This window comes from Pezoporus occidentalis, unplaced genomic scaffold, assembly GCF_034315485.1.
Source record: "Pezoporus occidentalis ecotype Australia unplaced genomic scaffold, CSIRO_AGI_Poc_V1 ctg303, whole genome shotgun sequence".
NCBI lineage: Eukaryota > Metazoa > Chordata > Aves > Psittaciformes > Psittacidae > Pezoporus > Pezoporus occidentalis.
Genome location: NW_026914975.1, coordinates 31,139 through 57,303, shown reverse-complemented (window position 1 = coordinate 57,303; position 26,165 = coordinate 31,139). Strand labels below are relative to the sequence as shown.

The 26,165-nt window shown below is 41.3% G+C and overlaps 1 protein-coding gene across 3 annotated transcripts in view; it reads right to left on the bottom strand.

The window, feature by feature from the left end:
- The window catches only part of TRPC3 (transient receptor potential cation channel subfamily C member 3), a 43,542-nt gene extending 23,001 nt beyond the window's left edge, over positions 1–20,541 (bottom strand). For all 3 annotated transcript variants that reach the window (XM_062627600.1, XM_062627601.1, XM_062627602.1), the window contains exons 1-2: positions 19,918–20,541; positions 10,988–11,759 (exon numbers count right to left, since the gene is read on the bottom strand). In XM_062627600.1, the coding sequence (XP_062483584.1) occupies positions 10,988–11,759; positions 19,918–20,141 (996 nt within the window). In that variant the 5' untranslated portion in view covers positions 20,142–20,541. The remainder of the gene's footprint in view (positions 1–10,987; positions 11,760–19,917) is intronic.
- Between the last annotated feature and the right edge of the window lie 5,624 nt (positions 20,542–26,165).

Here is a 26,165-nt window from a genome sequence, read left to right as displayed (position 1 = left end):
GGGTTCTTAGCCTAGTTTTTGTCATAATACTCCACCTCCTTGAGCAAAGTCCTTTTCCCATTAATTCACAACCTAATTCCACTGATTTCACTGGTTATATCATCTTAAATGATCTCTCTCAAAAATAAATTATCGGTTATGCATACATTGTTAACACCAAAAATATCAGCATGTATTCCATGTTTCACAGCTACTGTAGCTGACACCGGTACCTAATGGACAACTGAGGATGACTGGAACTGCAGAACTGTCTCTCACGAGCCCACAGGAGGACTCTGGCACACATCAGTTGTTGGACCTCAGCCTGCTCAACTCAGCATAATGTGCTCTCACTCACAACACTAAAGACTCCCGTGTGACTTTATCTATGAATTTTACAGAACCTATCAATCTGTGTGCAAAGAACAAATCATATGAACAAAGAAAACTTTAAGTGATTTCACTCAGATGATTTTAACTATTCCAATGAAAATTTGTACTGAGCAATCACATGCAGGCAGACAAAATGTATAGATCTGTTTTCTATTAGGAGAGCCACATTCCTGTATGCACCACAGTTTGTGACCATGCACAACTGCATAACTAGATCACACACATTATATACAGTTGTAGATTTATGTTGAGTATTACATATTACATGACCATTTTGAGATCATGTATATAGTCAGCATATAACACTAGAGAAACTGTATATGCTAATCAAGAACATAATTGCAGTAACAATTATAGATATGGGACTTGCCTTTTAAAGGTTAGATCTAACCGTAGATCAAGCTTGAGCACTCTTTGTTAGTTCAGCTGAGATAGCATTATGTAAATGTACTTGGAACAGTGACAGATTCCCCTTTTAGATGCACGTCCTCCTCTTCCGTTGGTTTCGGCAGGAGCTTTTATCAGAACTGGGAACAGGGATTTATCCTATATAAAGCGGGATGACAATCTTTTTTGATCCTTCTATAATGGACCAAATACTGACATGGTATCAGCTAGCACAATTTCAACTGTGAGAACTGAGTTTGCCTAAACAGAACAATATTTGGTTGAAAGCTGGTATACGGAGACTGTCATGTGGCTTTTTAGCTATCTTGACCTGTTTTTTTTCTATGGCAACTCCAAAGGAAAGTTCCATCAGCTGCTCTGACTGCTAGAAATTCTCCCATCACTATGCAGTAGCAATTTTAAAGTTCTCAGGGAGGAGGGTAAATATCAATTAACTTTAGCTACCCACAGCAGCTACAGTGATCAGGCTCTGCTAAAAAGTAGAAGAAGAAAACATAAAAGTAGGGAATATTGGTATTTTGTGGTCCTACTGCGACTGGAAAACATGGTACTCCAACTATGGTAATGACCACTTTCTTTACATTAAAATAAGATACAGGTCCAGACTGAGCTTCCCTAGCCAGTCTATGAGGTACAAAGCAGTACAACTCACAACTCTCTAACCTGTCATAAAGACAGACACCAGTAGAACACCACTCCATAACTTTTTCTAACTGTTATGGTTTAAGCCCAGCCAGTAACTCAGAACCACGCAGCCACTCACTCACTCCCTGCCTTTCCTCCCCCTAATCCCAGAGGGATGGGGGGAGAATTGAAAGAATGTAACTCCCATGGGTTGAGATAAGAACAGTCCAGTAACTAAGGTATAACACAAACCATTGCTGCTACCACCAATAATAATAATGATAAGGGAAATAACAAGGTAAGAGAATAAAACCACTCACCACCTGCTGACTGATACCCAGCCAGACCTGAGCAGCGATCTAGTCCTTCCAGGTAACTGCCCCCAGTTTATACAGTGGGCATGGTGTGCTGTGGTATGGAATACCTCTCTGGTCAGTTTGGGTCAGTTGTCCTGTCTCTGCTTCCTCCCAGCTTCCCCTCCTCCCTGGCAGAGCTTAAGCCTCAGAAAGTCCTTGGTCAGAGTAAACATTATTCAGCAACAACTGAAAACATTGGTGTTATCAGTGCTGTTCCCAGACTGAAAGTCAAAACCACAGCACTGCACCAACTACTAAGAAGGAGAAAAATGACTGCTACTGCTGAACCCAGGACAGTATCCACCCCTTATTCCATACCATTCATGTCATGCTCAGATCCCACATTTTGCAATACCATCATTCTTGTCTCATATATATATACATACATATATATATACATAAACACACACACAAAGAGAGAGATACCATTCCTTAGTCCATGGACCAATCCCTATAAAGCTGCTGAGTTCATCTGGTTCATGATGTCAGGCTCCGTCTCTTGTAACAGTCTTTCAGAGCAGGAGAGACAGTGTGCAGTGTGGGGTTGTTGCTTGCTGATGACATCGCAGAACTCGTCTGGTCACTGCTGAGCTCCTCTGGTTTCGTTAAAGTTCATTCTTTTTTGGGATGATGGTTGGAGGGAAGTCAGAGCCAGTCACTGGTGACCTGAAGACATCTAGCTGGTGGGCTATAAAATTGCTACGTAGCGGGCAACAGCATATAATTGAGTTCATTGGCTGTTCTCCCCTAAAATCAAATCCCCTTGAGGTACACATCGGACTTCCCTATCTTCCCACATTACCCAAGTATATCCGGGTCCCTGAGCAAAAGCAATCCCATGAGTGGGCTTGCCTTTATCTGAAGCAGGAATAACCCAGATTGTCTTCCCCAGCAAATTCCTTATGTGCACCCTTTCTACAGTACATAAAGGTTCTGAGTGCGCCAGGCCAGCCCTATTGGCAGATCCTCTGGTGTTGACCAACCAGGTGGCCTTTGGTAAGTGTGTATCCCAATGCTTGAAAGTTCCCCCACCCATTGCTCTCAGTGTAGTTTTTAACAGCCCATTGTACTGTTTGATTTTCCCAGAGGCTGGTGCATGGTAGGGGATGTGATATACCCACTCAATGCCATGCTCTTTGGCCCAAATACCGATCAGGTTATTCCAGAAATGAGTCCCATTGTCTGACTCAATTCTCTCTGGGGTGCTGTGTCACCACAAAATCTGATTCTCAAGGCCCAGGATAGTGTTCCGGGCAGTGGCATGGGGCACAGCGTATGTTTCCAGCTATCCAGTGGTTGCCTCCACCATGGTAAGCACACGGTGCTTGCCTTGGCAGGTTGGTGGGAGTGTGATATAATCAATCTGCGAGGCCTCCCCGTATTTGTACTTCAGCCATCATCCTCCATACCAAAGAGGTTTTAACTGTTTAGCTTGCTTAATTGCAGCACATGTTTCACACTCATGAATAACCTGGGCAATAGTGCCCATTGTTAAGTGCACCCCTCGATCACGAGCCCATCTCTGTTGCATCTCTGCCCTGATGGCCTAAACTGTCTTGGGCCCACCAGGCCAAAAATAATTCACCCTTATGTTGCCAATCTAAGCCCATCTGAGCCACTTCAATATTAACAGCTTTATCCACTTGTTGGTTGGTCTGGTGTTCCTCAGTGGGCCAACTCTTGGGTACATGGGCATCTACATGACGTGCCTTCACCACCAGGTTCTGTACCTGGGCAGCGATATCTTTCCACAGTGCAGCAGTCCAGATGGGTTTACCTCTGCGTTGCCAGTTGCTCTGCTTCCATTGCTTCAAACACCCCCACAGGGCATTTGCCACCATCCATGAGTCAGTATAGAGATAAAGTACTGGCCACTTTTCTCGTTCAGCAATGTCCAGGGCCAGCTGGATGGCTTTCACCTCTGCAAACTGACTTGATTCACCCTCTCCTGCAGCAGTTTCTGCAGCTTCTCGCTGGGGACTCCATACAGCTGCCTTCCATCTCCGATGGTTTCCCACAATACGGCAAGACCCATCAGTAAACAAGGCATACTGCTTTTCACTTTCTGACAGATGATTATATGGTGGGGCCTCTTCAGCATGCATCACTTCCTCCTTTGGTGACATTCTGAAATCTTTGCCCTCTGGGCAGTCCATGATGACTTCTAGAATTCCTGGATGACTGGGATTTCCTATTTGAGTTCGATGTGTAATTAGTGCAGCCCAATTACTTCATGTAGCATCAGTTGCATGATGTGTAGAGGAGACCCTGCCTTTGAACATCCAGCCCAGCACGGGCAGCCGGGGTGCCAGGAGGAGCTGTGCTTCAGTGCCAATCACTTCCGAAGCAGCTCAAACCCCTTCATAGGCTGCCAGTATCTCTTTCTCAGTTGGGGTATAGCTGGCCTCAGATCCTTTATATCCCCAACTCCAAAAGCCGAGGCATCGACCTTGAGTCTTCCCTGGAGCTTTCTGCCAGAGGCTCCAGGTAGGACCGTTCTCCCCAGCTGCAGTGTACAGTACATTTTTTACATCTGGCCCGGTCTGGACAGGTCCAAGGGCTACTGCATGAACTATCTCACGTTTAATTTGCTCAAAGGCTTGCTGTTGCTCAGGGCCCCATTTAAAATCATTCTTCTCCTGAGTCACATGATAGAGAGGGCTTACAATTGAACTGTAATTTGGGATGTGCATTCTCCAGAGCCCCACAGCACCCAAGAAAGCTTGTGTTTCTTTCTTACTAGTTGGTGAAGAAATTGCTGTTATCTTTTTGATCACAGCTGTGGGGATCTGACAACGTCCATCCTGCCATTTTATTCCCCAAAATTGAATCTCCTGTGCAGGTCGCTTGACCTTACTCCATTTTATGGCAAAACCGGCTTTCAGCAGGATTTGGATTACTTTCCTCCCTTTCTCAAAAACTTCTTCCACTGTATCACCCCACATGATAATGTCATCAATGTATTGCAGGTGTTCTGGAGCTTGTCCCTGTTCCAGTGCAGTCTGGATCAGTCCGTGACAAATGGTAGGGCTGTGTTTCCACCCCTGGGGCAGTCAGTTCCACATGTACTGGATGCCTCTCCAAGTAAAAGTGAACTGTGGCCTGTACTCTGGCAGCCAAAGAAATTGAGAAAAATGCATTGGCAGTATCAGTTGTGGCATACCACTTGGCTGCCTTTGACTCCAGCTCATACTGAAGTTCTAGCATGTCCAGTACGGCAGCACTCAATGGTGGTGTGACTTCATTCAGGCCACGATAGTCTACTGTTAGTCTCCACTCTCCGCTAGACTTTTGCACTGGTCACAGGGGGCTATTAAAGGGTGAGTGGGTCCTACTGATCACTCCTTGGCTCTCCAGTCTGCAGATCAGCCTATGGATGGGAATCAGGGAGTCTCGGTTGGAGCAATATTGCCATCAGTGCACTGTTGTGGTCATGATTGGCACTTGTTCTTCAACCTTCACCAAACCCACAACAGAAAGATCCTCTGAGAGACCAGGCAAGGTAGACAGCTGCTTAATCTCCACTGTCTCCAAAGCAGCAATACCAAAAACCCATCAGTACCCTTTTGGGTCTTTGAAGTACCCTCTCTTGAGGTAGTCTATGCCAAGGATGCATGGAGCCTCTGGACCAGTCACAATAGGGTGCTTTTGACACTTCCTTCCAGTCAGGCTGATTTCAGCCTCCCGTTCAGTCAACTCTGTCACTCCAGAAATATAAATGGATTCCACCCTTGACAGCTTGATGACATCAAGGTACACTGTGCACCGGTATCTACTAGAGCTTTATACTTCTGTGGGACTGGTGTGCCAGGCCATCTGACCCACACAGTTCAATCCGATTGTCCCCTACCTCCACCCAGCTGAAGGCAGGGCCCCTCTAATAGTGATCACAATACTGGTCACTTACATCTTGTAGAAAGGGATTAGTATTCTTTATCACACGAGCTGGAGTAAAATAATTTCTTCCAGTCCGTCTGGGAACCTGCTCACCAGAGACTGAAGCCGCAGCTTTCATGGGATGATCATCCTTGACCTTTGTTCTCTTCTTCAGTTCACACAGAGGGTATCCAAAGGCCATTCAAAATCTTCACAACTCTCAAATGATGTTGTATATAGTCTGGTGGGGGAGCAGGGGGCGTAAGGGTATGTCTCCTTTACAAGCTGACAACCCAAGGAGGGAAAAAAAGATGCACGATTACTGAACACTTCCATTATATACCTCCCAAAGTATAGAGGTGATGACCACACTGGGAATGCAAGCCAGACCAGTTTCATGACCAATGAGTCTATTGTATTACAAGTCATTATCATAAAGTACAGCAAAACGAGAACTTTAGCCTAGGGCCCCCAGCTGATAAACACTAAAACAGCAAATACCAGTTGTAAGTAAGGGACAACATGCTGAAACTGAGATCAAGAGCAAAACTTTGAGAGCAATCAAGAGCAAAACTTTGAGAGCAAATAAATCAGCGTTGTGACAAGTTGCTATTAATCCAAAAAAAATGAATGCTTATCACAAATATGATTAGACACATTCTGGCCAGATCTGTCATTACCTCGACCTGTTGAGCCCCACCCTGGACACCACAAAGAACTGTCATGGTTTAAGCCCAGCTAGTAACTCAGAACCACACAGCCACTTACTCAATCCTCCCTTCTTCCTCCCCCAGTTCCCAGAGAAATGAGGGGAAGAATCAAAAGAATGTAACTCCCATGGGCTGAGATAAGAACAGTCCAGTAACTAAGGTATAACACAAAACCACTGCTGCTGCCACCAATAATAATTATGATAAGGGAAATAACAAGGGAAAGAATACAACCGCTCACCACCCACCAACCAATACCCAGCCTGACCCAAGCAGAGATCTGCCCTTCCAGGTAACTGCCCCCAGTTTATATACTGGGCATGACGTGCTGTGGTATGGAATGCCTCTCTGGTCAGTTTGGGTCAGGTGTCCTGTCTCTGCTTCCTCCCGGCCTCCCCCTGTCCCTGGCAGAGCATGAGACTCAGACAGAGTAAACACTACTCAGCAACAACTGAAAACATCGGTGTTATCAGTGCTGTTCCCAGGCTGAAAGTCAAAACCACAGCACTGCACCAGCTACTAAGAAGGAGAAAAATGACTGCTATTGCTGAACCCAGGACACTAGCTTAACAGGTTTTGTCCTTTTCAACAAAAAAATGGAATCAAGCCAGCACATTTAATACAGTTTGAAAACACTTTCTGATCAGACACGTTGGTTATAAAAGCCCTTGTAAATACCAAAATTGGTGAAGAAGTTTAGAGTGAAGCAGAACTCTAGTTTTCATATTAGACACAGGACTTCATCAGCAGTGCTGCTTTCTCTCTAGTTATCTCTACTACATAAAAAACCACCCCTAAAGACCTAACAGGAAAGAAGCTAATCAACTGCTTTAAGAGACTGAAATTTGGTGTGATAGCAGCTAGCACGGAAGATGAAAAAGAGCAAGAGGAGCTTGGAACAAGGATTTCACAAAGGAGTAGGAAGTAAGGAAGCTTGAGAATGAAAAGGGAATCGAAACGATCTTTAGGACTCCAGCTTCCTCATCTACTTGTACTCATTTTCAATACTTATTCTTGGCTACACAACTTTTACCTTCCAGGAAAAATCAAGGTTCACTGATTTCTTTGAATCTTTTCTCCTCACTCCTAAGGGAAAAATAAAAAAAAACAACAAATAATAATAAAAAAAAATCCATGCAATTTACAAGGTTTTTTTTTTTATTATTCACAGGAAATTGATTGTCATGAATTAATGTCCTAAGCCGCCTTCCCACATTTCTAATACACTTGTGTAAACTCTAGTTTTCACACAAACATTTGTTAGTGTAAACCGTAAGTCACAGAGGCAGAGTGGACTTTGCATATGCAAAAAATGTGAAGTACAATTTAGCAAGTATTTACCAGGAAGCTTTGCCCTCAGGTGTATTCTTTCTCTGTGGGAAAACCACCTAGGAAAGTATTTTCTGTATAAGTGCTCCACGTCCGAGGAGGTGTATTGCTGCAAGCATGCTTATGAGATGTACAGACCTTAATGCACCATAGCTACTAAGAATAAATCATGAATATCACCATTAGTTCCTTTAGACAGATTTGTCAGTTTTTTGTGGGAGATGAACTGTTTTGTCCATTTTCCTTGAAACATTTCTGGTTGGTGGTGTGATATAGATAGAATTTGATTAGAATACTTAAGTATCTCCAGGGGTGATCCTAAAGCAAAGTGCACCGGAAGTCTATCAGTCATTCTGCCTTGTAGGGAGTGCAAAAGTTGGACTAGAGCCTTCTCCTCTGGGATATGACAAAGCACATTCAGATAACATACCTGTAGAAAAGAAAGCTCTGAACCGACAGTTACAAATCAGATTTATATCAAATGTGGCCAGCTCTTACAATTAAGTAGTTCTGTAAGACAGACATGTGCTGTTTGTTTTCTCCTTGACCTGTCTTTACAGTCCTCAGTGCCCTCAGTGCAGCATCTTGTATTACACCCATGCCATGAACACCCCATTGTACCTCCCCACAGCCCCGGTGGAATACATGGTCTTCTCATCAGACTTGCAATTACAGACCTTCCCAGATTTTGTTTAATGGTGATGCTAAAAAATTCCTTGCCTCTTCTTTTTACTCCTTCCCTCATTTTCCACTTCCATCTCCCCAGGAAGGGCAACCAACCATTGATGCCAGAGGAAAACAAGCAACTCTCCTACCAGGCTTGGTAGAAACAGAAAGAGTTCCCGAAGGCACATAAAAATCACAAGGAAGAGAGACAGATGTGAGGTCAATGAGGAGAACAAATCTTTCACTGGCATGTTTTGAGGCTGATGAGAAGCTGGACTTTCCATGCTTGCAGGAAGCCAGGAACAATTTCTACTATAGGTGCCCAAATGAAATTATCTTATGCAGTTAGCAGCTGTATAAGTACTATAAAAAGATACTCAAATCTCTGAAAAAAGTAGATTTCTCTTATTTTGTTCTTAGTCATCCCAGACTAGGGGCTAAACAGTTGAGAGGGGAAAAAAAAAAAAACAAACAAAAAACCAAAACAAGCCCATGAAGAAAAGAAAAATTGAAAACCAGAATATTTTCACATTTTAAAAACCTGAAGATTTTTTTTTTTTTTTGGGGGGGGGGGGGTGGTGGTTTTTTTTTTTTTCAATTCTGGTTTGAAATGAAAAGTTCAAGCAAAACTCATTGCTTTTCTCCTGCAAAATTTCAACCTTTTGTTTTTCCCTGATTGAATTGTATTCATGTCACAAAAGCTTTCCATGAATTTATGTTTTTACTGAAATTTTTCCATTGAGTTTTAATCATCTGCATCCTTCCCTTATAAAAACATGATACAGCTTGCCTTAATTTAGCTTTTGGTGGCAGAGATTGTATTTTGGGTTCCGAGGAAGTTATGTACTGCTTAAATTGAGTCCATAAGCCCTTCAGTGTTTCTGAACACAGGTATAATAACAAAATTTCTATGCAGTATTACAAAGAAAGAAAAAAAAAAAAAGGATGGTATTGTTTCTAAGGTACAACCCAGATGAAAAGTTCTTTCCATAAACTGCAGGAGAAAACAAGGGCAGAGAAACAAAGAAAGAAGGTTTGTATCCACAACCACTGAGACATTATTTAGAAAACACATTAACTTCCATCTTGGGCACAAGATTCTGGAAACCCTGGGATTCTCAGGTTGTTGGCCTAGTTGAAAAGGAATCAGTGGGAAATAAGACAGTTATTATATACATCAGAGATTTAATCCTCTATAATGGTCTGTAAATGAGGAACATAACTGTAGTTATTGTGTGAAGCCCACAAGCCAACAGGCTCTGTGCATATGGTGAAATTTTCTAATTCTTCCATTTTATGTTCACAAAGAGCTTTCACAGAACTTTCAGTACTTTCAATATGGTATATTTTCAGCAGAGAAAAAATTAAAAACTGACATTTTTCCTACAGTCCTACATAAATACATTGAGGAAGTACTCAATCCACATGCCAAATTACACAATACAGAGCATGGCATGAGTGGGTTCCTTCAGCAAAGGAAGGAGAAGAAAGGTTTAAGCTGACTTTTATACTTTGTTAGTGTGTGGTATAATACATGAATCCTTCTCAGCACTGAAACTTCATTTTAAAACCACATTTTAAATCACTCAGCCAGATCTGGAGCTGCTCTTTCTCAGGACTTTAAAACTGTTCCTTCCTCTCTTCGTATAGTTCACTTTAATAATTTCTGTCTGTATTTCTCCAGGTGGTGGTATACCTATTCTGAGTACTCCATAGTGTTAGCAAAAGGTTAACGCATCTTTTGCCTCTCTCAGATCGTTTATGATGATATTAAACAAACAAGTAGTACCCAACACTGCAGAACACAGTGCTGTTAACCATTACTGCCCACTGAGAGCAATCTATCATTCCCCAAGCTGAGCTTTTCTTATTACATGCAGTATACTGGGGTTTGGTTTTTCTTGGCAGGGTTTGGTTGAGGTGACAGGGGGGAAGGGGAAGAGGACAGGCAAGAGAGAAGGTGGGTACTTCAAGGTATTAAAAAAAAACTTCAAAACCATTAAAAAAAGAACTGGGCAACAGTTAACTAAGTCATTAATTGTCTGATGGAGATGCTGAAATATAGAGAAGAGTCAGGGCACTGACATACAAAATCAGATACAGCTCAAAACCAGATAACAGCACCTACACCTGTTAGCAGTCTAACAGCTGACTTTGAATAAGAGACATTTTTAAAAGGTGAATCAAAACCTCCACTTCCTGTACTTTTAACAATTTAGACACCACTAAAAATTAGTCCAAATATGAAAGAGGGAATAAGATCAATACTGCAGTATGCTTAAGGAAAGAGTAACTTTTTTGCTTATTGCACTTACATTATTCAGCATTTGTACCTAAAACTGATCTTTGCTACAGCAATCAAAACTGGTTTTCATCTGCTATGAGTTTATCAGAACACACACTATCCCTTTTTCCAGTTTTCCCTGTACACAGTAGGTGCAAAAGCAATTTCATTTCATTTAAATACTATCTTTTTTTAAGACTTACGTGTTAAAACCTCATATTCAAGAGCAAAAGAGACAATAAATATCATGAAAGCATTTGCAATGGAAGAAGTAAAGACACAGGAAATAATTTAAAGTATCTAAGGATTTCATGAAGTAGCAGCAACTTTAAAATAATAACAAAAACACCAAATGCCATTACCTTGAATTCTTTTTCAATGTTGGCCAACTTGGCAAGTTCATTGCTGAGTTCTAGAGCAGTGAGTACTGGATCTTCACTGGAGAGGGACAGATAAGCTGGGCTGGCTAGTCCTTTGTATGCGTTTATTCTTGACCTAGAGTGACTAAAAGAATCATGCTTTTGTTTCTCTGTACAGTCATTACATTTGCAGAAATAATCATGAGGTCTTTCTATCCTTGCTCCTTTCATCAATAGCATGTGCACAACTTCGTATTTTTGGCAGTGAGCAGCTAAAATTATGGGAGTGATATCTGGAGAAAAGCGGGTACCGTCTTCATCATAGGAATAAAAATCATCATCCTGGAGCTCCTGCTCACAGGGGCTCAGAGTCAGTCGCTTATTTACTGAAAACCCAGGATGATTCAAAATTGCTTCCACTATCCTAATGTAACCCTTGCTGATCGCAAGCAGCAGGGCATCTCCAATCCGTGCCAAGTTCTCTTTTTTTAATAGAAGCTCTGTCACTTCCAAATGTTCATTCCCTACAGCAAGCTGCAAGGCATTTTGACCCATGTAGTCAACACAGTTGACATTGAGTGTTTTTGACTCCTCCAGCATTTTGCGCACCACAGGTATGTTCCCATACTCCGCTGCATCTAGAAAGCGCTCCTCTTCAGCCGTAAGACTGGTGCCTCTGTTGTTGAACATGAATGCTGGGCCTCTAATGGCCTGTCGCCTTCCCTTTTCCCTCATCATAGTCATACGTCTCAGAGATGGACTTTCTTCAATGTACCTAATGAGAAAACAAAAAGGTTTTTTTTTTAAATTCTCGGAATTTCACTATGTTGGTTATTTGTAGCTTCCTCTTCTCCTGTGGCTATAACAATAATGACTTTTGTCCCGTGTAATTTACTCATCTATTGACAAGAAGTATTTTTTAATGTGATCTTTCTGCCTTCGTGCTTGCTTGTCTGCAGTCTAAAGACACTTACAGGTTCAATGCCACAGACCATTTCTGGTCCATTAGCATGGACAAGATCTTACTTTTTTTTTTCCTTTTTCCTTACTTTATGCAAAATATCACTTCAGAACTCCCTCCCAACTCACTTCAGCATACATATAAAATAAAATCACATCTCCTATACTACTTGCAATAATAATTAGTACTATACTCTATTATATATCTACCATTCCAGGAACTGAAAGGAAGAAGCTATCTAATGTCATCACATGAGTATATACATATTTTTAAAAGCCTTTATGCATTCTTGTAATACAATAAAAAAAAAAATAAGGGAAAGTCAAAGAGGTACTGAATGAAAATGAAAACTGGAATGGTGGGCTGCGCTGCAAAGAAAAAACAGGCGTAGCAAAGAGAGATTTGGAAAAGGTCCTGAGAGCCAGGGAGCCTGTGAACTCACCTCAAAAACTGGTTTCAAAAGCAGAAAGAGAGAGGAAAGAGAAGGGGAACAGGAGAAAAGAAAGAGTGAACAAGCTAATTCAGAAAACATAGAAACTGGAACTATGAACCAGTGAAGCTATTGGCTGAGAACAACGGAAGGCAAACAGAAATGGGCTGAAATACCAGAGAAATCAGATGCTGAGATGGATCTAGCTAAGGAAACTAGAGGGGGAAAATGAGCTTCAGAGAAGAGAAACAAGGAATTACAAAGAAAACGGACCTAGGATGAGAGGTTGAGGAGCAGACACTACCTTGTTGAAGAAAACAGCAAGAAACAACTGCCTGGTGAGGTCTGAAACAACAGAATAGATAGGATCAGGCTGAAGTGGTCACAGCTGGGTGAAGAAGAAAAGCATTTTGCCTATCAGAACAGAGGCTAAAGGCGTAGAAAGGTACAAGAGATACCATAATCTTCCCTCACTGCCTTCTGCAAACATCAGCCACCTCCCTTTACTTTCTAAGCCAGCTCAGGCTATAGCTCCTATCAGTTAATCCAGTACCCCAAGGGATAGAGATCACTGGAGATGATTTGATGGGCACAGAGATACCAGGGCAGCTGATCAAAAATATACGAGTTAATGGAGGGTGTGTTTTGAATACATATATATATATATGTATGTATGTATGTTATACAGAGACAAAAAAAAGGCCTTCTAAATTTCAAATTTGCTCCTTAAGTCCTATAAGCCTTTGTCCATGATCTATAGAAAAAAGACAGTTTGCTGCCATTTCACAAAAGCATTGTGAAAATTAGTTTATTCACTTTGGTGAGAAACTCAGAAACGAGAACAGAAGGCTAGAGAAAAACTGAAGAGGAAATTGATCCTTCTACCCTCAACGCAAAAGCCAGTTAATGTGCATTAGGAGAGATGTGGGTCCATCTAATGAACGCTGAGAGCAAAGCAAAATACTAAACAGCCCTTTTTAAGCAAACCCCATCAGTCTGGAGAAGGACAGAACCAAGGGAAAAATGCCACACACACCTCTGACACACACAAAGGCTGTTTGTTTAAGAGAACCTAGTGGAACCTGCATGGGCAGCTTCAAAAGCTGCATATACTAATTGCTGCAGGTTCAAACCCACCACCAGAGCAACAGCCTCTTAAATGTAGGTGGTTTTTTTTTTGTGCATGTGATTTTTTTTTACAATGATCTTAGCAATATTACCACTGCACTAAATACACCCGTTGACATCACTGAATTTCCCCATATGCAGCAGTGTCAGCCCTAACAGCTTTCTAATTCCACTGAGACTGTAAGAATATGTCTGACCTCCTAGCTACCTGCATCAGTTGTAATAAATTAAACCAAACATAAAATTGTAATCACTTTATCACAGCTACAGATATCTTAACAGGTAGTCCATCTTCTGAGCATTTCTGTTAACGCAGTTCTGTTGCAGACCACTTGAAGAGATTTGTAATACTTATTACCAAGGCAGGTCTCTCCTGGGAGGAAGCATTTGATCTTTTTACATTTTGATCTGTGCTTGGTGTTTCTGAAATACCAGAAATGACCTGGGTGGCACTGCAGTGTCAGCAATGCTAATTGGCATTTACTTTGAAATATGTGCCAAAATTGTACTACTTTAACTCCATGAAAAAAGGCTGTACAACAGACAGGATCTGAGCCTGTTAAACACAAAATTGATTTAATGTTTTCAAGCTCGGGCATATTTTACATTTGGGAGTATTCAGACATAAAGACTTGAGCCCAGAGTGTACACAGTAAACAGGCACAGGTTGTTGCCTTATTCCCCAGCAAAATAGTAAGTAAAGCAACAAGTACTGTCTTTTCATAGTTACTTTTTAAAAAAGATATTGTTGCCTGCTACGCTGTTGCATTTCTAGTCTTCCTCCACATCTAAAAACGTATAGCTACAGGATATATTTGTTTACTGTAATGTTATGAAATAAAGTATGGGTATTGAAAAAGTAAAAAAGAACAAATTGACTCATGCTGACTTCTTGATTTAAGAAGACTCTAAACTGCTATCCAGAACCTCATCTTTAATGAAATATAAACCAATATACTTTACCTTATACTTAAAAATATTCTGAAAAAATAAAAATATATAACACTTTCTTTCTGTTTTCTCTACCTTCCTTTCAAAACCTACTGTCTGACTGAGGTGATTCATCTGACTTCCTTAAAAAGAGATATAACCTTCCAAAGGTGTTCCATTAGAATATCTTCCCAATAAGGAAGATATCCTTAGCTATAAATCTTGTGACAGAAAGTATATATTTGAACTGACTGCAGAATCTTCTCAAAATAAAGGTGAAATTGACTCTGCATTTTAGTGATGAAAATTCTGTCAAACCTCCCAAAAAGATAGAAAGCAAAACATCTTGTACAGCACCACACAGCCAGAAGACTGTTAGGTTCATCCATATACCTTCTCTCTTCTTCCCCTTTTCCCTCAGCTAATTCGAAGGCCTTGAAGCCAGCACAGCTCTGGTCAGAGTACCGCATGCAAGAAGCATCAAGTACAAGGTCTCCTATTCCATTTTCTGCCCTCCTCTTCTTACATATTATATTTTTTAACTATCCAAAAGCATGAAGAATATTGTTAAAATTTTAGTTTAAACTATTTAACAGTTTTCAGCACATTTTATATGCAATATTTGCCAACTGAAAAAAAAACAACAAAATCTCAAGTTGTTGTATTTAGAGTTACATCTCTAAATATATTAGATTTATGATTAAAAGAGAACTGAAAGTGCATTAATTATTTGTTTTCTACTTCCTAAAGCCTTTAAAGTTCATATTCTCAACCTTGCCTCTGTAAGGAGCCTCAAGCCTCTGTTGCTCAACACAAATAAGAAGGATGGAATTGGACAAAAGCAATCACATTAACTTAAGTACACCAATTCCACCAAATCTGGACACGCTCATTTGGTTCTAAGCATGCACCAGTTAGGCAGTTCTTTTGAGGAACCGAAGAGCTTCATCAGCAAGAAGAAAGAACTTCAGAAACACCTATCTTTAGAATCATTCATTCATCAGTATAAACCAAGGATGGTCTCAAGTTATATTTCCTAACTGTACTGCTACCTTTGTCCATTTGCCAGCTTAAGTTTAGTTCATTGCCTCATACTTAAGCAAACCCTCAAAAACTTCAGTGATATCTGTAAACAAATGTAACTCACAACAAGACAATTAACACTTAACCAAGATGTGACATGACCCTAAGTCAGCCCCTTGTAGAATAATATGAAAACAGGAGACTTCCATTTCAGCTTTGCACGGGAGAACTCTCATATTAGTGAGGCCACGGCTCCTAAAGAGCACCACCTTTCAAGACCTTTACCTAATGAGTAGTATCACAAGCTTTCAGATACAGCAATGTTATATACACACTGAAAAACTAATTGATTCATTACATACCAGGTGATGTCATAAGACACAAAAACCTATCCTACATTATAACATATTTACATTTACCTTATATTAATCTAAAATGTATAACCTTCGTATGTGCAATTACACTTTTTTTTTTAATTTCCACTAAACAAGCAATGGCAACTTGCTTTCTTGTGTTTTGCACTCTGCGCACTTACGGTGACCTTACACAGAGTCATATTGCTGCCTGGGAAGAGCTGTTCCTACATACAAGGCTACAGATTTGAGCAGCCTTGCAGCTGCAAAGGACTGGAATAAGTACAATGATACCTCTGCTTCTACCATGGATTGTTTCAATTCCAGATTTCTACTCTGTTACACTATCTATAACTTTTCACATTCAAACTTTCAGAATTGCAGCAGCAGGACAAAAATGTGGGTCAAACAATTGACCTAAGAATTTCTTGTGCTCTGCTGCTCATTATCTCAAAAACAGCAATTCAAAAGTTTTATAATCTTGTTTCTAAGTCAATTTTTTTAACACAGCAAACTGCATAAGCAATTTTAAAAGAAAAGGAGAGAAGCTGGAGAAACAGGGGTTTCATTCTGGGCCTTCCCTGATCCATAGAGAAATTTTCTAACATCTGTACTAAAGAACAGGCTGTTATTCTCCCTGAAATATTAAATGCAATAAAAGAGAGCATTAATAACTTACAAGTTTACCCCACTGCAGTAAACTTGTGAGGTTTACTGCAGTACAACTCTATTGATCTTGATTCCTTTCTAGCCCTGAAAAGGAAATGCAGTCCAGTGATTATAGCCAGGTAAGTACATCACAGAAACAGCGATGCACACACACATTTAATAGTGACAACATCAGTCAGCAGCTGCACAGATGTGGACTGTGCCTTTTCTGCCAAAAGTAGCCTCTGAAGTCCCAGTTTTAAAATTAAAGCCTTACAAAAAAGTAAGTGCTCAGACATGCACATACATATGAGCAGCATTTTAGCTCATGACTCCTGAGATCTCTTAAACTAAATGGTCTCAGACACTTGCTTTGTTACCATCACAGGAAAAGACTGAGCTGTTCTATGGGAGGTAGCAGCTCCTGGCCCTGTGCAGGATGACAGGCAGGGTTAGAGGGGCAACCTCCCCACGCCCCAACCTCGCCGACTCTCCCAAATGAAGGCTTTGATATCCCTCCAAGCTCTGCTGCAACCAAGTGCCAAAGAGACTGCTGGTAAATTTGTTTCTCCACTGGTAAAAATAGTGCACGTTCATGTATGCTTGCATGGAAGCTTGCGCATGTTCCACCCAATTTGGGAATCCCTGCAGCAAATCTAAAATGTATTAAACGAGTTTCCTTCTCCCTTCTGTGAAGAACTGCCTGGGCTTTCCAGAAGAGAGGCTAATTGGCTAATTCAGCTGAACAGCAGAACATAAATCAGGCCAGCTGCAAAATCTGACTCAAGTCTATACTCTCCCACTGGTTTGAAATGATATAATCCATCATCCAAAATGCCCTCATCTCAGCTCACAGAAGCTCTGGCTCTGAACTGGAAAGAATTAGTCAAAAAATGGAACAAAACACAAAGAGGTATTGGGGGAGGTGTACACACACTTAGCTTGTTCCTTCCCCCCCCCCCCCCCCCCCCCCCACTCCAAAAACTATGCAGATCTTTTTCCGACAATTACTCTTCATTAACTCCTCAACAAAAAATACTGAGCATCTGAATTCCTGTGGGAAAAAAGGGCTATACTTTGGTGACATGAGTACATCTATACACAGAAAAGGCAAATATCTCACCAGGAAAGAACAAATACAGCAAACAGTGCTGCAGCAGCAAAGAATTTTAAAGCTCCTTTTACAGTCCTTTATTTGTGTTCTGTCATTCCACTCAGGAAACTAAGCTACAATTTTTACAGAGACTTAGGAAACCAAGCACCCAATGCCTACTACATTTAATTTACAATTTTTGTCTATGTTTTTCCCACTGGGACATATTGTGAAACAAGTATTAGATCCAGTCTGCAGTCTTAGTGGGAATCTGAGGTTAATTATTTTTCCAGAAATATTTAGCACAGGTGGGAGTCAGCTGTACATTGACTGGTACCTTGCACTGGTTACAGGTTTCAGAATGAAGACATTTCTATACCAGCTAAGTGCATCTTCTTGTGCACACTACTTGACATCTTTCTGCCTCTTTCCCCTCGCACTTTTTGTCAGTACTGAATATTTGGACTACAAATTCTTCCAGTCAAATAGTCTCATACTCACTTTGCACACACTAAAGCTTTACATGTGTCAATCTGAGTGTATTATGGAACAAACTGATACTCATATTTCTTTAACATACACTGATTTTATGCATTAGCACCAAACACAAAATGTTACTCCAGAAGAAAAAAACCCACTGTTAATGTCAAGGATGAATGCAGGCATATAACAAGGGAAATAGTAGTTGTGGGTCTTTTCCCTCTATGACCTGGCAGTTCAATACACTCCTCTTACAGGAATAAATGTCAGCCCTTTTGACAGTTGACCTGACAAAAAGCGTCTTGCAATCACCGCTGTCATAGACTCCCAGGACAGGGTCACAAGAATTATATGCCAGGAAGCAATTCCAACAGACAGAACTTGCTCCAGGCTCAAATGCCTATAGCTGTGCAAACTGAACCCCAGTTTTATTCCCTGGTGGCATAGCACCTGTTTCTTAAAGACAGGAATATGCTAGCAGTTCTAGGAGGACACTAACCTAAAAGGGACCCAGAAGTTTAAGACTCATAGGTTACAATTCATCTGAGCTAGCTTCAGCTGTCTAAATATAAAGTGAGTCTAAACTAATCCTCTAGGCTCTTTTTATGGTGAACAGAGAAAGGCAGGCACCTCAAGAAAGAAGACAAATGACAATGCTGCCTTCCCTACTGTTATTTTCTCTCTCATCCCATCAACTACACAGGGAGCCTAGACAAATTACTTAAGGCAGCTAACTTTCAGACAGCTGAAGACATGTGAAAGACTCCCACACTTTAAGTCTGGATTGCTGGGTACAGAATATATGTGAAGAATTTCTACCCTGGGGTGGTAAAAATCATTTTTATTTGTGGTTACCCCATTCTAAGCACTACTTTAATTATTTTTATACTTTATGGTTGTCTCTAGGGCAATTTTAACGATGGCTTTTTCTACAAATGCTGAATATGTTACCTTAAAACTCAAAGTGTTTTTTATGTGGTAATTAGAAAACTTAATGAAGGACTAAATACTGTCCTGAAAGTATAAAATCCTCAAGGGACCCTCAGAAGTAAGTCTATGATAGATTTCAGTGTGTTACAAGAACAGGTTAATAAATTATGAACAACCTACATTTTGTAAGCCAGAGGCAAAAAAAAAAAAAAAAAAGAAAAAAAGTTAACATCGGTCAGGATTTTTATGTGTATATATATGTATATAAACAGCATTTTAAAAACCAACAAACTGAAATTTCCAAAGACAACATAAAACAGGACAAGACATCTCAGGAACTGAGGCTTTTCTGCACAGGTGTCCTTCTTGATTTCTGTATTTCTGTGGGGAATGTGGGATTCCCACAGCTTGGATTTAAAAAAAAAAAAAAAAAAAATGCATTAGCACTGCTAGTGCAAAAGGGTGCAGTGGGCTCTCTAAGCCTCAGCCGAGTCAATAATTAGTTTTTCTCGGCAGCTATGGTAGTAGCCAGGAGAAGAAAAAGGGGAAAAAATACAAAGGAAGAGCTGTAATGCCTTACGCCCCAGCGCCCGGGGACCCCTACCTGCTTCCCGCTAGGTGCTGTCACCGCCTCGCTTCGAAGGAGCGAAGCCGAGAGGTTGGGGAGGCGGCAGCAGGGGGGGAAGAGGGCAGGTAGAGACCGGACTATCCCCTCAAGGCGCTTTCTCCGAAGTCCCTGCACCTCAGCCCATTGCAAGCCGCCACCGCTCACCCCGTTCTCTGCCAGGCCGGGCGAGCCGAGCTCCCGGGCTCGGCAGGACGGTGCGAGGCGCCCCGCAGCCGGCGTCGCTTCCCCGGGTCGAGCGCCGCAACTTGCCGGGGAGATGGCGGCCGGCCACCCACGGCTACTCCTGGAAAGTTGCCTGCCAGCACCCTTTTAACCCTGCCCCGACTTACATGGTGCTGGCGAAGGGCTGTGGCGGGTAGTAGCCGTAGGGCTCCCGGAACGTTTTAACGGCTCTCTGAGGTGGTGGAGGGGGCTCCGGCCCCCCATTGATGCCTCTCCAGCCGCGGCGCCGGCGCTGCTGCTCCTCTTCCTCTGCCCCCTCATCCTCCTCCTCCTTCTGTGGAGGGAAGGTCACTCTCCCCTGCTCCTTGCTCTTCCTGCTCTTGCTCGACATGGTTAGGGACCCCTCAGGCGGCGGTGGCGGTGGCTGCTCCCGCTCCCGGCCGGCCTCGTCCGGCAGCGTGCGTGGTGAGGAAGAAGACAGGAGAAAGAGAAAAGCCCTGCCCAGCTGGGGACAGAGTACCTAGAGAGGACAAAACCCTCACCATAATACCATCGCCGCCCCTCCGCCCTTTCCCCCTGCCGCCCGTCAGGAAGGCAGCACGATGCGCAGCCCGGCAGCAGGAGCCGGGAAGCGCCAAGGAAGCGAGCAAGAGACAAGGGCTCCCGGCAGCGGCGGCGGCTGTGTCCCTCTTCTCTCCCTGTCATCATCCTTCGCTAGGACACCATCGTTACTGAGGCAGAGGAGACGAACCACCGCGAAGAGGAGCGGCCGCCTACCGCAGCAAGCGCCCCAGAGAGGAGAGGAGAGGACGCTTCTCCCTTCCCTTCCCTCCCCTCCCTCTGCCCGCCCGCCCAACACCGCCTCGGCGCGGGGGGCGTGAGGGGGAGGCGCTGGTACCACAGGGCTGTTACAAGTGTTCCTCCGTCGGCCCTGGCCTGCCGCCCCCGCCGAGGTGAAACCTGCTCGCGGTACCCCCTTCTTCAGGTGCGGGTATCGCTGCCTCTGTGGGGGAGTCCTCGGGAGGACCCCGCCGCTGAGCAGTCCTTGCGCAGGTGGCAGCGAGCCCTTACAAGGCTGCCCGCCACGGTACGAGCTCCGAGGGAAGCTCAGGTGAAAGCGGCGGTGGCCGTGAACAACAGCGTGGTTTTCTTTAAAACTGCCCAAACACAAAAGCGGTCAAATCCGCATAAAGCTTGCTCATGACTTTGAGAAATATTCATCCCTACGCTGAAAACAGTTGAAGTTCAAAATTTTCGGGTAAAAAGAGACTTTTTTCACTTCCTCACCGTTCCAAAATTTTTCAGATGCCCCTGCCTTAGACTTGACTGGTTTAAACTTGACTGGTATTAAACTAAAAAACAGTGGGAGGATGATAAGACGCCCACTGCGTGTAATCAGAGCTAGGTATACTCTACTGATACCTGTCACAAAGATTCTTGCTATACGGAAATGTATCACATCTTTTCTTACTGTGAGATTTTCCGTGCATTATGCTGTAGGTAAAAGTATTCTATGACAAAACTGCAACCCTACTAAAATGGAGACAGAGAATCTATGGGTTTATACACAAAGTATGCTGAACAGTAGGTATGCGGAGACTATATGTTGATATAGATATACAACAAAACTATTCCTTTGTCTCCATACTGCTGAGACGCCATTTTTCTCTTGCTTTAAACCTTTTTTTAAGCATTATGTGGCATAAATACAAATTTGCACAAGTCTATTAACAAAGGCAAGTCCGATGTAAGTTTTCCAGTTACTTCAGAGAAAGTGGACTTTAAATCCCCATACGACTGCTTACACAGAATTCTCACTGCTGAGCACCATTAAGTAGTCTCTTAGTATAAAATGCTCATTATCTCACACTGTACACTGTTTTCAGTGTCAGCCATGGGTTTGCCTTTTTTGTTTTCTATGTGGACAATATTTGTACTCATGAAGCACAGGAAAAATCAACAAGGAGTTTCACAGAGATAATTTACTCAGCTACAGCTTTGAAGAAAGAATTGGGGCTTGTTTTTGTGACTATAATTAGGTTGCATCTTGAACTATTTAGGGAAGTAGTTTCTTGCGTCTTTCATCACATGCAAAATCCTATTGAGCTTCAGTGGAATTATGTACACAGTACAGCAAGTTTTGCTCTCTAAGAAACCGATACGTTGTGTAGCTACCATAGCTTTGAAATATTTGGGGTTACTCATTTAGGACAATCTAGGTGTCTAACCTAATTGTACATACTGTATCAGTGTTAGGTATTTTAGAGCACAGCCATGCAACAATCTGTTTGCATCATACCTTGTATTCTTGCAGAGGCCCTTTGATTTGAAAAAAGATACTGCCCATGCTGTGTTCCTTAAAAAAACCCAACAAAACATAAAAATAACAACAACAACAACAAAAAACAACCGACCAACAAAAACCCCTGTACTATTGCTGTGGGCTACAGGAATGGACTTTCAATTGCCTCTAGAATTTCCCTTGAGAACAACACATATAAGTACATCTGGAAGTAAATGAGGAATGCTCTTGCTTCCCAAATGAGCAAGGCTTCCATATATGAAGGTTTGTTTTCTCTTCAGAGATACATAAATGAGGGGTTTAATATTGGTTCTTAAAGAAAGACACATTCTTACTTTTTTTGTTGCACTTCCCATCACTAACTGGAATTACATGTTCTAGGGGCTGTTTTTTCCATTATTTGAGTATTGTCTAAACAGAGATTGGTTTGCTGTTTCTACAATGAAAGGTAATGACTACTACCTATTCCATTATCTAAGTATTGATAATACTTGATTTTCAAGTCACCCTTGCAGAAGCCTGTGTGATACATCCCTCCATTTTGAGGGGTGAAATAATGATAACTCTCCAAGTAATTGCAATACTATATATTACAGTATGTATTTCATGCCATAGAACTTTCTATTGAACTGTTTCTGTTCTGAGAATGCTGTGTGAGACAGTGGAAAAAATCTCTTACAATATAGCACTGTAAGTGCTGGTTAGAAGGCCATTTTTTCTACTACACAATATCCCTGCAACATGGACTTCTGAGAAATCCGATTCCCCTTACCACCTATGTTAGAGAGGAAATGTCAGTCAAAATTTTCAGAGAAGTTAGCTTTCCTTCTTGATACTGAAGGAAAAGGACAGTGTAAGAAAAATTGACCAAACATTTTCTCTTTCTCACCATGCTATTACAAAGCCATCAAGCCAAAATACTTGGTTCCTAATGCACTTTTTGATTAATTGCTTTTCTTCATCCTGTCCTTCCTGCTTTACTTGCTTTTTGCCCATCACTTGTTTGCATTTGAACTCTGCAGCACAACAATAGTGGAGGAATTTTCCCCTTTGTTTATTTGAAGGAAATTCTACCTGAAAAACAGCCAGGATGACAACAAAAGAATCCATTACAAACCTTGAACATATTCTGTATGGTTATAGTCTTAGAAATATTTTGTATTTCCAACTGAAATGTGTAGGGAAACAATCTCAGTCACAATAAAATTATATATAGAAAATTTACTGGAGTCTGAAGTACCAGGCTGCTACCAAAACACAGTATTGAAACAGACATATGATAATTCTTGTGTGATTAAACTTCAGCCATCACTGCCTTACTTGACAGTACGAATTTAAACATCATTGCTGTGTCTTGATGGTATGCTTGAGGCCTCAAAGTGCCATATTCAAATAAGCAAATTGCATGAAGCCACACTTCTGAAACAGCAGAATAAATGAGAAACCTAATAGTAGTGAAATTGTACCTACAAAATTCTGGATATGGCTGAATGTTCTCAAAAAGGTATGAATCATTTAATAAATCTTTTACACGTATTTGAAAACATTCATAATGTCAATAATGCCAATGTTCCAGAATCATTATTCTTCTCAAAAATATTTAACGTTATCAAAGTATCAGATTGATGTCAATGTAGCCAAACTTCAAAAAGCAAGGGAGAAAGGATGAGTAGACCAGGCAGAGCAATACAACGTTGTGTCCTGTGTTATTTCAACTGGTTAAAGACTTTACAGTCAAAGGCTGCCAGTCCAGTATGTTTTGTGAATGCTGACTTGAATTTACAGGGGTTTGAAGTGATGTCATTTTAATTTAGAAAACTGCTTCCTGGAAGCTGCTTAGACAGGAGTGAAATACTGAAAGCTGTACTGCTGTATGGACAGAGACTGAACAGAAAAGCCTGAAGGATTTACAGCAAGTAGTAAATGTAGAAATGTAGCAGGTATAGTATTATATCACTAAAGATGCCAGATTACTCTCCCTGCTCTTTTTATTTTTTTTAATTAAGACATGGACTTAATGCCATAACTATTTCATGATTGACTTGGAATTGGAGTCAGTATACAATCCCTCATTTCTTTCATGGGACTGATTTGATCAAGATGGGGGCGGGGGGGGGAATAAGAATGGAACAGGGTTTTGATTACATGGATTGACAACTCTGTTGGAATTTATCCATCTTCCTCAAATCATGAGAAGTACACAATTCTGATTTTAAAATTTCTATTGGCAATATTCTTCAGCTGGAAGGAAGCGATCAAAAAATTGCTTTTCTAAATTGAAATAAGGCGTCTAAAGAACCCACAGCAATAAATTTCCTTGAAATATTTTCAAAAACATGAGTTTCATATTTCTCTTTCACATTTTTTCAGCTTCTTTAAAATTGGCAGATGAATGGAGTAAAGATCTGAAATATTGGAACAAACAGCACAGCTGGCATTCAGTATACAAAAATATCAGGAAATATAATCAGATTCTTAGATTCCACTAGAGAAGCAGGAATACCTTCCAGATCTACAAGGCACCTGACTAAGCAGATATACAAATCAGTATGACTGTGACAAGTAATGGGGAAAAAAAGTCATGTAGTGAATGTGCTCTGGGGTTGCTCTTACCAGAATTTCTTGAGAGGTACGTTTCAACAGTTTTAGTCTGAAAATAAATTTAACCTGCTTGTTAAAAATTGGAATGTTGATACTATAAGTGATTTACATTTAAAAATCAGCAAGATCCAAGGAACCTTTAGTAACAATTTCCCTTGCATAACAACCTTGCATGGTATGTGATAATGCCAAACAATTCTTTTCCTGCTTTATAAAAAAGTAAGAGTATCTTCTCTCAAGAGACGAAACTGGTTTTTATTTGCTTGAGGTGATGGATGAAGAGAGGGGAAAAAAGACACTCCTGGTAATGCTAGAAATAGAATCCAGGCCATGCAGTACACTGAACCCTTCTCTAACGTGTGTGTACTACTTTTATGAAAATTGGGAAGTTGGTGGGAAGTGTAATGAAAGTAAAATTGGCCTTCTTTGCCTCATACTGGGAATTTGCCTACTTGCCAAGAACCCAATGTTTTCAAGGACATTTAGCTCCTACATCAAGGACTTCTAATAAAGTCTAAACAGGTTAATCAGCATGTAGAAAAAAGGAGGGGTGATATGATATCACTGATCTGTAAGCACATCTCAGCCTCAGAACTAATATTATGGTTTAAGGCTTTTAAATGAGATGAACATACAAATTCCTGAGACCTGACGCTGTAATTTCGTGGACACTGTGCAGCAATTCAGGCCCATGCAAAGTGAGTGGGTCTAAAATGCTGTCAAATCACCTAGTGGAAACCAGGCCCTCAGAGCTGCGTGTTGCAGTGGTATTTTGTGGTCTAATATATGATATTAAAAGGCTGTTGAAGTCTCATGCCAATAAAACCATTAGATAGATACCAGTTACATTTTCACAGATCTGCAGAATGTCTGTCTAGACAAAATGGACGAATGCTCTTTTTTTGCATTGTGGCAGCTGTGTGTGTACATTTATATGTTTGCACTTGTTATTTCCCTTTTTCTAAGGCAAGCTAGATATGTCTTTAAGCAAATCAATGTATTTGCACACTTTTCAACAAATCCACATGATCCTGAGCCTCTTCCAATTAAGTTTTACTCCTCTCTTTTCACTCATACTGGTAGAAGTTAACAGAAGTGCTATTAGGAAAGGGGCTACAGAATCAGTTCCCTTGCCTGTACGTTGCTCTGGGGACTATATAGAGCTTATAAACTTTAGAAAGTACACTTTCATAAGATTTGCTTTACTGCTTGTTTATATAAAAGGCTGGTTTTCTTCCTTAATTTAGTTTCCCTGTCCCTTTGTCAGTCAATAATCCTTGAAAATGTAAACGTGAATCTTGGCCTACTGTGGAGTGCTGGCAACCACGTGATAAAAACATTTACTGTCACAAGACAACATCTTCAACATCTAGATTTTCTTTTTGACAGTGCTTCAAATGTGGGTGGGTGAATGCAATGCATCCTACTGTCCCTTGGCTGGTTGACAGTAAAAATTATCACATGGACATACTCAGTATTTCAGCTAATGAGATCAAGAGCTGCAATGGATGC